General features: G+C 40.7%; 1 protein-coding gene across 1 annotated transcript in view; it reads right to left on the bottom strand.

The window, feature by feature from the left end:
- NPSR1 (neuropeptide S receptor 1) overlaps positions 1-10,941 on the bottom strand; it is a 182,620-nt gene extending 171,679 nt beyond the window's left edge. The window contains exon 1 of the mRNA XM_044675626.1: positions 10,893-10,941. Coding sequence (XP_044531561.1) covers positions 10,893-10,941 — 49 coding nt within the window. The remainder of the gene's footprint in view (positions 1-10,892) is intronic.
- Positions 10,942-12,986: the final 2,045 nt, after the last annotated feature.

Raw genomic sequence — 12,986 nt, 5'->3', positions numbered from 1 at the left:
CAAAAACAAAAAGTCTGGGAGATGGAGACTGGGAGGAGTGCCACATGCGAGGAACAGCAAATTCTGTGCTTTGAAAGCAGACTAGGTAAGCCTTTGGCAGGTCAGGCAGCCTGCTCGTGTTGTCCTTGAGAAAGCTTATAGACTGGAGTTGGCGAGCCAATGCCCATTATGTTGACCAGGCTTCTCTGAGTTCTTTTGGGATGCGGTTGTTCACATTTTCTAGGCTCTGGGCCTCAAGCAAAGCCCAGGCCAAGCTCCTAGAAACTCCAGAGACGGTCTGTGCTAGCATCACTTCTGTGGGGGGGCACCAGAGGGAGAGTGCTCATAAATCCAATCAAGAATTGATGGGTCAGTAATATGGAAGACAGTTTTTAGCACATCAGACCCAATAAATGCTGGCTCTTTGCTAAGGCAGACCCTGAGCTAATTATATCTGGGACTCCTGGGATATATAAATGCATTAAAGGCCTTTTGCATTCTCGGTACTGGATAATCTCCCCAGAGCAGACCGTCCAACTCCCCCCATGCCAAAGGGTGAGGCTGTATTTCCAAGGAAGGCGGCCCCTGGATATTCTCTCTCCTGACCTGAATCTAATTGCTGATGTGCCCCAGAGCCAATGAGAGCCCCTTTGAAGCCAGAGAGGCTGCTGGCTCCCACCACGGCAGCTGGCCCCAGCTCCCAGCTAGGACAGCTGGCTTTCTGACTTTGAAGTGAGAACAAAACTTTCCCTAGACCCAGAGCAACATTGACTACAAGCTGGTCCTGTTTTGTGTTCTCTTAGAGTACCATTTGGCTACCACATAAAATGTGCTTGACTTGGAGTCCAGATCTGGATGCAAAGGCTGGCTCTGCTACACAACAGCAAAGTCATTTCCCTTCTCCAGGCTTTACTTTCCTCATCTATAAAATGGTGGAATTGGACTTGTCTAAGGTCTATCTTCTTTTTTTTTTTTTTAACCCTTGTACTTCGGTGTATTGTCTCATAGGTGGAAGATTGGTAAGGGTGGGCAATGGGGGTCAAGTGACTTGCCCAGGGTCACACAGCTGGGAAGTGGCTGAGGCCGGGTTTGAACCCAGGACCTTCTGTCTCTAGGCCTGACTCTCACTCCACTGAGCTACCCAGCTGCCCCTAAGGTCTATCTTCTTTTGGCTTAATTCCTATGATCATCTCAGAATTCTTGAACGATGCTCTGTCACCTGCTGTCATTCCTCACCCAAGACCTGTGGAATGGGTGTTGCCTGCTTGACTCTAGACCAAATGCCATTACAACAAATCTTATTAGGATCAGAGAATGCCCAAGACCTATTTTATTGGGGAGAATTTTAATAGAACCACATTGTAGTATAACCAACGAATGGGATAAATGGCTTAAAGTAGAATTTGAAATGGAATTTGTCCTGCCTCGAGCCACCAGAGATTCCAAGGATCACGGAAAGAGCTTGACGTGGTTCTTTACTCAACAACTTCATGGGATGGTATGATTTCCCCTAGTCAGAAACCAGAGGCTCTATTCTTAGGGTGACGCCTGAAGGAGGACATTAAATGACTTCTTCAATTTCTTTTTCAGACTAGACTGGGATCAGGACTCTTTCTCCTCTCTCTACCCTGACTGATTTTATAGATGGGATTTGCCAGTAGCCTGAAGCAGCTCAGCACCGATGCCAGAGGTCCCATGCTCAGATTTTATTAAAACTCATTATTCCCAGCTTACTTTCTCTTAAGTAGTCCAATTTCTTTCAGATGCAAAGGATTAGAAAGCTCATCCATTTGCATCCAGTACCAATTATCAATGAAATGTTCAAGTTTTGCCCCAGTCAGGAGAATCTCATTTTTAGTCTTTATTTTGAACTGAGAATCCCATTATAGAGTTGTCTTGAAAAACTCTGGATCTTTCCCTGAAGCTCAGGCTTTGATCTTTCAATCATGATCCTGTCAAGGTTTTCTCCCCAAAGAAGATGACCAGGGAAAACCGTGTAGTGGTTCTGACAGTGAGTATTCACCCAGGACTCTTCAATTTGCAAAATACTTTCTATATGGGATACCATTTGAGTCTCTCAGCAATTCTGTGTAGCAGGGTCTAAAGATAACAACGTCATCATCATTTTACAAGAAAGAAAACAGAATCAGAGAAGATATTCATAGCTACATAACTAGTATCAAAAGCTATATTTGAACCTGGTTATTTCTGACCCAGTCTTGGATTTCATGTACTATAGCACAGTGTGAGGGATCCATTGAAAGATGTGGACATCGCCAGTAATAACTCGATTTTATTTTAGATGGAACTTTAAAGGTTTGCCAAATGCTTCACAAATATTATCTCATTTAATCATGACTGCCCTGGGTGGTAGGTGATATTATTTTCATCCCTTTTTTACAGATGAGGAAACTGAGGCCATCAGAGATGAAGTGACTTGCCTCGGGTCCCACAGCTAGTGTCTGAGGCCGGATTTGACCTTAGATCTTCTGACTTGAGGCCCAGTGCTCTATCCACTGAACCACCTTGCTGTCAATGGTCATTGGATAATAGATCTGCAGCTGGAAGCTACCTCAGGGACTATCTAGTCTAACTCCCTCATTTTATAGAGAAGGAAGCCGAAGTCCATAAGAGTCAAGGCAATTGTTGAGCATCACACAAGTGAGAAATAGCGAAAGTGGGATTTGAACTCCAGCTCCAGAGCTCAAACTCTTTCCACTACCCCATGTCATTTTAGCCTAGAAAAGAGAACCTTCTGGGGACAAGGAATGGGGCAGGTTAGCTGATTTTAGGAAGGGTTACCCTGTGTATAAGGGATTAAATTTAGTTGGTTCATCCTGACCTAGGCTGAGAAAGCAGCCATTGGGAGTAAGCCATTGGGCCAACAGAAGGTAAAGATCCCTAACCATTTGCTGGGTACAGAAGGATAATGGATTGCCTTGGGGAGTGTGTTGTCAGTGAAAATGTTTAAGTGGGGATTTTAGGACCCTAGTAGGGTTCATTATTGCTGAGGAGACAAGCTAGACGGAGGGCAGACAGCATGGTGTAGTGGAGAAAACATTAGACTGGGAGTAGAGAAAGCCTGGGTTCAAGTCCTGCCTCAGATAAAATGTTTCACTGTATGACCTCCTCCTGCTGAAATTCATTCAACTATTAGAAATCTCCAGAGATACAGTTAGTATGCTTGGCTTGTCAATCTGCTACACTCTTCTTGATCCAAAGAACTTCTCATTTCACCAATAGATCACAGGTCTTAACCTATGTCGTTTAAAAACTTAAAACTTCATCATGGTCAATAATTGATTATATTGAACAATATTATCCTATATATTGCTCATTATGTATTTTTGTTGTGGTGGTTCAGTTGTTTCAGTCATGTTCGGCTCTTCATGACTTGCAAAGAGTCTAACAGCTAGTAAGTGTTATATATATTTAACATATTATCCAGTCACAGTAGCTTCCTTGCTATTCCTTGAATAAGACACACCATCTCCTGACTGCAAATTTTCTGTTTGTCCCTCATAATCAGAATGCTTTCCCTCCATATCTCTGCCTTCTAGCTTCTCTGGCTTCCTTTGGTTCCCATCTAAAATCCCATTTTCTTGGTCAAGGGATATGAATAGGCAGTTTTCAGATGAAGAAGTCAAAGCTATCAATAATCATATGAAAAAATGTTCTAATAGGCTCCCGATTAGAGAAATGCAAATGAAAACAACTCTGAGGTACCAAATCACACCTAGCAGATTGGCCAATAAGACAGCAAAGGAAAATAATAAATGTTGCAGGGAATGTGGTAAAATTGGGACACTAATGCATTGCTGGTGGAGTTATGAATTGATCTAACCATTCTGGAAGGCAATTTGGAACTATACCCAAAGGGCCATAAAAGAATGCATATCTTTTGATCCAATAATACCACTTCTATGAGTCTGCATCTCAAAGAGATAAAAAAAATGTGAGAAAAGTTCTGTTTGTACAAAAATATTTATAGTTGCTCTTTTTGAGGTGGTAAAAAATTGGAAAATAAGGGAATGCCCTTCAATTGAGGAATGACTGAACAAATTGTGGCATCGGATGGGGATGGAATACTATTGTGCTCAAAGGAATAAAGAACTGGAGGAATTCCATGTGAACTGGAAAGACCTCCAGGAATAGATTCAGAGCAAAATAAGCAGAACTAGGAGAACATGGTACACAGTAATTAAAACACTATGGGATGATAGAATGTAACTGACTTTGCCACTACCAGCAATGCAATGATCCAGAACAATTCTGAGGGACTTATGAGAAAGAAGCTATCCACATCCAAAGAAAGAACTGTGGGAGCAGAAACGCAGAAGAAAACACATGATTTATCACTTGTTTATATGAGTATAGGATTGGGGGGTTGGTTTTAAAATATTACTCTATTACAAAAATGAATAATATGGAAATAGGATTTGAATGATGATAATATATGCATGACTCAGTGAAATTACTTGTTAATTCCTGGAGTGGGGAGGGAAGAGAGGAAGGAGAAAAGAAGAATCATGTAAGTATGGAAAATAATAATAAAAAAAGAATACAAACCTCCTCAAACATTTTTTTAATCCCACTTTCTACAGAAAGCCTTCTTCAATCTCTTAATTTTAATCCTTTCCTCTGTGGATTACTTCTTATTTATTCTGCCTACAGAATTTTTCTACCTAGTTCTTTATGCTGTGTTCCCAATTAGATTGTGGATTTCTCAAGGACAATGACTATCTTTCATCTTTGTTTGTATTCCCAGCACAGTGTCTAGCAAAGAGTAGGCACTCAGCAAATGTTTGTTGACTAACAATTATATTCATTGAGGTAAGGTTTTAAAACCCCGCCTCCCCATCCCCTGGCAAGACCTGACAAATCCTGTGTTTTGTCAGCAAAGCTTTCAACAACCTAGAGTCACCTCTATTGTACTATGAAACATCCCTGTAGAACTTTACTGGGAGTTTATTATTTATAACTAATTATTTTAATATATATTTTATTGATATTTTGTTTTTTATACCTTTGTTTCCCTCCCTCATTTCCTAACATGTGAGTCTTCCCTTATAACAAAGATTTTAAAAAGAGGAAAATGGAAGTAATTGCACAAAACCATTCATGACATCAATCATATGTAATGATAAGTCATTGTTCCCCACCTCTGCAAAGAAAGAGGAACACGTATAATCTCAGTTTTTCTCCAAGACCATGCTCGATCACCATATTTACTCATGATTATGTTCTATCTTTTTTTTTCTTTCTGTTTACATTATTGTCATCATCGAGTAGAGTATATGTGTGTAATATTAATTATTTAAAGATCACTTTACTTCTCCCTCACCTAAGTAATTAATCAGTAATAGAATCAAAACAACAAAAGAAAAGAGGGAGGAAAGAGAAGAAAAAAGAAAGGAAAGAAGAAAGAAAGAATATCTGATTTAGAAGATGGAATATTAAGTGAGTCAAGTGAATTGACAAGAATTCTCAGAATAGGAATTCCCTCTACAATATCTTATTTATGATAATTAATCATCTAACCTCTGCTTGAAGACTTCTAGTAAAGAAGAGTCCACTACCTCCTTAGGTCAAGTCATTTCAATTTTGGACATCTCCTAGCTCTTCAGGAACTTTTTTTTTTCTTATGTCAAGTCTAAATCTGTCTCTTTGACCCTCTCCCTACACTTAAATTTAATCTGCTTTATTAATATGTTCTCTATCACTTTCTTAAGTCTAGGCAATTAACAAAACAATAAATCAAGCCCTGATTTGTAGCATTTCCTGATTTCCAATTCATATCGAATAGTAATGGGATTCCATTTTGTTTTAATTTACTCTACCATACCCCTGGCATTGCTTTCTTTGTTTACTTGTATCCCAGATGTTCTTAGCATGGCAATGTCATCACTTTATTCATTCTAGGCCCATTCTCTGCTGGGTACTGTTCCCTTGGAAATTGTACTGTGTTTTAGCTTCTCCCTACTGGTTGCCTTGACTCTGTCATTCCAGTCACTCTCGATTTTCTGAACTTTTCTATTCTCTGCTCCTTTTACCACTCCACTCATCTTGTGGAAGCCTTTGCTATTGGTCATTAATCCCTGCTCCCAGTGTCCGACTTTTATCTCTTTAGTCTTACCTGCTGGCCATCTCAGCTCCAATATGACAGGGCATGGTCATTCTGAAGATCTTCCATGATAAGGGTAGTTCAATGAGGATTTTAATCATTGCTAGAGACTATGAACCACCTTGACTAACAATCCCAAGAACAATTTCCTCAGACCCAGATCAACTTTTCTTTTAACTTCTCTGTCTGATTCAGAGACCACAATCCTTTGGTCCAGACACCTATCTGACTTGGGATTAAAAAGTTCTAAAAACTTCTCTGACAACGCATGGAAATAAATTTGAAATAGAATAAAAGGAAAGTAATGGAAGTAAGGCCATTGTTTCTTGCCTGACCAACCCACATTCCTGCTCTTATTGTGCCTTTCTGTTAGAAGCAACTCCATCCCCATCTTCCTCACTCTCTACCTTCAGTTTTGGCACTCTGATTTCATAATACAAATTTCATAAAGTTTTAATTTTATTAAAATTATGTGTTATAGTCAGTGGAGAAAAAAAGAAGTTTTCTCATATATTTCTACCATGACATATAGACATACCCTAAATTCAGAGATGACACCTCTGCTTTTTTTTCTCTGAGAATGATAGGAGTTACTGTGAGAAGGAACTTTGTAAATCATTTTATCTAGTAGCTTTCTTTTATAGATGAGGAAACTAAGGCTCATAGAAATAAATTGAATTTCCCAAGATCATATACATGTGACAGCCGCAAGATTCTAACCTGTGTTCTATGATGACAAATTTGTTCTTCTTTCTTCTCTCTACTATATATTTATTATCTTTTCTCTCTCAAAAATCTCATTCATTCTTAGAGTTTCAACTTTTCTTGACCAGCTATATGTGTTTGTGTAAATAAAATAAATAACTTGGATAAATGATAACTGAAAGCCCTGTGTACTTCTAAATCTATGTTTCATGGAAATAGAATCACTGAATATCAAGGCAAAAAGGAACTTCAGAGCTCATCCAGGACAGTTTCTACCTAAAAAGAAATGATTCTTTATCACACTAAACAAGGGTTTTCCCAAGTTTTTATTGAAGATCTCCATTAAAAGATAATGCTCCACTTCTGAAATCCATCCATTCCACCTTGGGACATCTCTGATTGTTCATCTTTCTTAGCACTGGTGTTCCTTTTTGCCTCTTCTATCCATGTCTCCATATTCTGCTCTGTGTGGGCCTAGGAAAAACAAGGCCAAACTCTCTCCCATGATATGACTCTTTATATGCTTGAAGACAGCTATATTTATAATATTCTCATTGTCTTTTCTTCTGTAAGCTAAACCTCCCTAGTTCCCCATATGGCATGATCTCAAATCCTTGTTGTCTTTCTTTGGATACTCTTGAGCCTATTACTGTCTCCATTAATTAATTAATTGAAAAATTCCCCAAATGTGATTCTTCCAAATGGATACAACGCTCCAATAACACCTTCGAGATCACTCTCCTAACATTCTCATGAACCAGCATCTGGTTCATAGGATCCCTCTCCAACTCTTTCTCTTTGATCAGCTTGGAGGATTTGAACAATCATGTGAATAAGTGTTCATAATTTGGCCACAGTCACTCTTCAATTCCTCCAGCTCTGGTGCCCTCTGTTCCATCCCACCTCAACTACCCAAGGTGAACCTCAAGCTTACAAGGGCTGAATTTCAGAGTTCTACTCTCTGACCATGAACTATCTTTTTTCATCTCCCCAAAAGGCTTACTCACATTGAACCTCTCTTCTTTCATACTGTGCCTTATGCTTTCTGTTATCTATCTCTTTTCTCTCAGTCCACTCCCTGGCTACATACATGCACTCATACACACACTCACACACGCACACACGCACGTTTTTCATCACCTACTCTCAGACCCAAACTTGACCTTTTAAGTGACAATTTCAAATGTTTCCCTAGTCAATGCCCTAGCATCCCTTGCCCCCTAACCCTGACCTTCTATGGTTCCCAAATATAAATGCTTGTGTCACACACTCCAATTATTTTCTCCATTCTCATTCTTTGCTTTTAGTCACAGGAGAAAAAAAATTACACAGCTAGCCTGAAATCCCTCACTCCAGTGTCTTTTAGTTTTGTTCCACAGTGAAAAGCCAGTAGAAATAGGTAGAAGGTACAAAGGAAAGAATTTAGGTTTGCTGTCAGAAAAAGATGTCCTAACAATTAGAAATGCCCCCGTAATGCATTGGGCTGCTTTGGAAGGTGGTGGGTTTCCCCTTGGTAGAATTCTATGAGCAATACTGGTATAATTATCTGTTGGTCATATAATAAAGGGAATTACTTTGAGGATAAGTTGGATTGAAGAGCCTTTGAGGTCCTTTCTAGTTCTCAAATTCCATAAAGTAAAAACCAAAGCTTTCTTTACCTTGCTTTATCCAGACCTACAATTCCATTATCATAGGATCTTCCTCATTCAGATCGAGTCTTCACTTTCTCATCTTAGAGGGTGCTAAGAATTGAAATGCATCACCCAGGATCATACAGCTAATTTGTCTTGGAGATAAGCCTTAATCCCATGCCTGGATCCCAGATCCTTATCCACTGTGCCTTGCTACATTTCACAGCTACTTTTAGGGCTTTTTTAAAAGAATGATTCGGGTCAGGGAAAAGAGCTTGTGGGGAGAAAGAGATTCCTATTTTCACAACCAAATGGATCACCGTGCCCTCTTGTGCCCTGCTTCTTTATTTCAGGTTAAAGAGCCCTATTTGGGTTTGGGGGTCAGTAAGGGAATGAAGAAGAGATAGTAAGAGATGAGGCTGGCCTGAGATGTGTCTGGATATTCTCCCAATAGGGCAAGCAGTCACAGCTGTGAAAGCCACTGAGGAAACTACAGGAGCCATGGAAGGGAGAGGTTGTTGGGCTTGGACTAGGTTGTCTTTCTACTAGATATTATCTTCCAACCCTAAGTTTATAATTTTGTGAATTTCCCAAGGTAACTTCAAAAATCGTGGTCATAGGAATGAATTGTATATAAAACTAGTAATTTCTATTTAAGTTAATAAGCAAAATATATATATATGTATATATACACACATATATATATATATGTTTTTAACTTTTGTTAGAGGTAAAGGATTGATTGAGAGCTGGAAGAATCCAGTAAGTCATTAAGTTGAACCCTTTATTTTATAGAAGGGAAACTGAGTCTCAGAGAAGCAAAGAGACTTGTCCAGGATGTCAGCTAATACATGAACTAGGTAGGGTTCAAACCCTAATGCTCTGCTTCATGGGCAGCTGTGTGGCACGGTGGATAGAGTGCCAGGCTGAGAGTTAGGAAAACTCATCTTTGTGAGTTCAAATCTGGCCTCAGATACCTCTTGACTGTGTGACTCTGGGCAAATTGTTCAACCCTGTCTGCCTCAGTTTCTCCACCTGTAAAATAAGCTGGAGAGGGAAATGGAAAACCACCTCAGTATCTTTGCTAAGAAAACTCCCAATGGGGTCATGAAGAGTGGAACAGTTGGGAAAAATGCTGGAATAACATCTCTCTTACTCTTTTATTCTCTATAGTAGGACACTTCCTCTACATGTAGAAACCTCCATTCTTCTAAAAATTGCCTAAGCAATGGCGACTCTAGGACTCTGTGCAGACATTTTCCTGCTTGCCTCAGGCTTCTTTATGGGAAACAGTAAAAAGTGCTGCGTTCAGGGGTGGTTTGAAAGAGCAGCCGCAGATATTCTGAGGTTAGAATACCTGAGCAGAAGCAGGGACTTGCTGTTTTAAGCCTCAATCGGCCCTCTGTGATTGCTACTTGTGAGAATAACTATGTTCACTCATGCATTTTTCTCCTCATGTGTCCCTCCTTCATGGTGAAAAGGAAATCAAAGAAAATAGGGCCTCCCTAATCCCCTCCCCGTTCCCTGGGATGCACACTGATTTCGCTGCTTTGAACCATCAATCCCAGGTGCCAACCACATCATCAGCCTGGCTCTCTGAGTGACCTGGGCAAGAAGAACAGAGCGAAACAGGGTAAAATGATCATTTCTTGTCTTTCTCGTAGCCTGGGATGCCCTTTACATCTGCTTTTATGGACGTGTTTTTCTTATTCTGCCAGAGATGAAAGGTTAGACCAAAAGGGCAGCATCGGATTGGAGAAAGAGCTTTGGGGAGAATAAGCTTCCCTCTTTAGGGTAACTCCACTGGGTTACTGGGCCTTGGTGTTTCTGCCCCCTTCCTGCTGCCCTGGGCACCCTTGGTTTCATCAGAGAAATTCCACAACCCCAGGCTTGGCCAGGGAAAGTCACATCATTTGGCACGGAGAAGACCTGGCCAAGGAATGGCAAGAGCAGGACTCCTTTGGATATTCATGAGCTGACATATTTCATGGTCATTGGCAATGGGAAAATTACCCAGAGGGGTGCCAACTGCTAGTTCTTCTTCCCCACTTTCAAACCAAAGCTTAAATATAATAATATATACTGTTATAATATATGTATAATATAATAATAATAAATAAAAACTTTTCTTGATATTTTGTTACTTCCTCTCTGCCTCACTAACTCACGGGTCACATTGAAGCCATATTATCTAAGAGTCTCATAAGGCAAGTTCTTAGGGGCCACTAGGACCCTCAGGTCCCCTATCGTTACCATGAGTAAAGTGTGTCGCACACCAACCAGTACATTTTCTTTCTCTTCCTAGATAGTCTAGAGTCCTTGAAGGCAAGGCAGGAATGTGCCAATAAGGGACGCCTGATTCACTTGTAGCAAGCACTAAGGGAGAATGATGGATCCCATGAGCCCATAGGGCGAGGCAAAATGGAGAGTGTGCAAGCTCCTAAAATACTCACTGAAAACAGGATTGGAAAAACGCTGGCTGAGAAGCATCCCATGAGGCATCTCGGCTAAGTGTCGGAAAATGAGGAACTACCCAGAAACTCTCTATCCCAACGTCTTTAATAAAGCAGAAAGTCTTATTTTGGTCCTAGAGTCTTATTCAGTGTCAGGCAAGGAGACCTCTTTGGGATACCATTTCTAATCGACTTCTATTTAAGATCCACGCCTGCCCCCCTGTATCCAGGGCTTCCTCCATCATTCGTCCCTTTTAAAGATGTATTTACTTTAAAGGTAATTTTTTAAGAATTTTGGTCCTTAATAAAGAAAAGAAAAAGTGTGAGGCCATCCATCGAAATCTCTATTCCCATTTCTATGGCCATTGCTGGTTGGGTAAGTCTCAGGTAACCAGGGTGCTTTTTAGTAATTGAGGATAATAATCTAAAAGACTAATGTGGGATCAGTGCCCCAGTGGTCAGATATTTTCTGTCCTGCCTCCCACCTCCATTATTTGGGAACCCAAATTCCTAGGCTTGAGGAGGAGGTGGTGGGGGAGGAAAATGGACTTTTATATGAATAATTACGGAGATTATGCCACATGAAGAGCCAGCGGGCATGTGCCAGTTTATTCTGATGTTAAGCGCTCCTCCCCTCCAGCACTGCTTCTTCCTCATTTTTGAGAAACAGAGAAACAGGATTTTTCATTCCAAGTGATTATTAGCCACATCTCAGAGGGCCTGCTTCGTCCTCATTAATGTTGCATTTACATGACCAGCCTCTCTTCATTCTGTTTGCTATCATGTTCCATAAATATCACAGGAGATTCTGTATTGGCAGGCTGCACTGGAGGGAGGGGAAGAGGAGAGGGAAGGAGGGCAGCCAGTAAGATGCTTCCAGGTTTCACCCTTCCTGTTCTTTGATGGAGATGCTCATCGTTTGAAGCCCAGCGATTGTCTTAAGGACTCGATTGCCCAGTGACCAGTGTAAGGATGTTACTTGGCTCTATTTATTCTTACACCAGAGTAAGGTAATCAACTCAGAGAGTAATTCTCTTTTCCTCTCTGGGAGGCAGCAGCCAGGGTCCTCATGTGTATGCATTAAGAGATACTCCAAAGGCAGAGGGGGGCTTCCAAGTGGCCAAATCACAGCCCCCTTCCCAAAGCATGCACCATTAGAGCCTGAACTGTTTTCATCTCACTCTCTCCACTTCCCTGGGGTGTGCAGACCTCAGGGAGGATTGGAAACTCAGCATCCAAGGAAGAAATTCACCTTGAAGCACAGAGTAAATATTATTCAAGCTCAACATCTCATAAAAGGTGTAGACTAGCTATTAAAACATTCTTTGTGGAATGGATGGGGAGCCAAAACATTCTAGGTTTCTTTTAAAGAATCTCCCTTCCTTCCTCCTTTTGGAGAGGAAAATTAGAATGACAATGGGCAACGTGGGATGGTAGATGGATGATGGGGGGCCTCAGAGTCAGGAAGACAAGACTTCAAAAGCTCTGTCTGACCCTTATTAGATTTGTGACCTTATACAAGTCCCGTGACTTCTCCAAAGCTTCAGTTTCCTCATTTGTAAAATGAGGGAGTGGGATTCATGACCTCCAAACACCTCTAGATCTATGAATCTATATGGAACTTTGGGAAACTCACTTTCTTTCTCTAGACCTCAGTTTCTTCATCTGTAAAATGAAGGTTAAACTAGATAGATGACTTCTAAAGCCCTTTCTAGCTTTAAGTCTATGATCTTGTGATTTTTCAGGCACTGACAAATCAGAGGTATGGGTGTTTTTGTGTGAATGCATAAAAAAGAGATGAGAGAGAAAGAGAGGGAGAGAGGACAGACAAAATTTGAGGGGAGAGACAGAGACAGAGTGGAGAAAGACAGAGAGACAGAGAGATGGGAGACAGAGAGAGCTTGATGGAGAAAGAGATAGATGAGAGAGAGAGTGAGAGGAGAGAAAGAGACAGATGTGATAGGTAAGAGACATAGAGAGCATGACAGAGACACAAAGAGAGAGAGTTAGATAGATAAAGAGATAGAGAGATGGGGAGAGAGAGAGTTAGAGAGAGAGGACAGACAAAATTTGAGGGGAGAGACAGAGACAGAG

The sequence above is a fragment of the Gracilinanus agilis genome, chromosome 1 (assembly GCF_016433145.1).
Source record: "Gracilinanus agilis isolate LMUSP501 chromosome 1, AgileGrace, whole genome shotgun sequence".
Classification (NCBI taxonomy): domain Eukaryota; kingdom Metazoa; phylum Chordata; class Mammalia; order Didelphimorphia; family Didelphidae; genus Gracilinanus; species Gracilinanus agilis.
The sequence above is the reverse complement of the archived record's forward strand: the minus strand, read 5'-3'. Positions and strand labels throughout refer to the sequence as shown.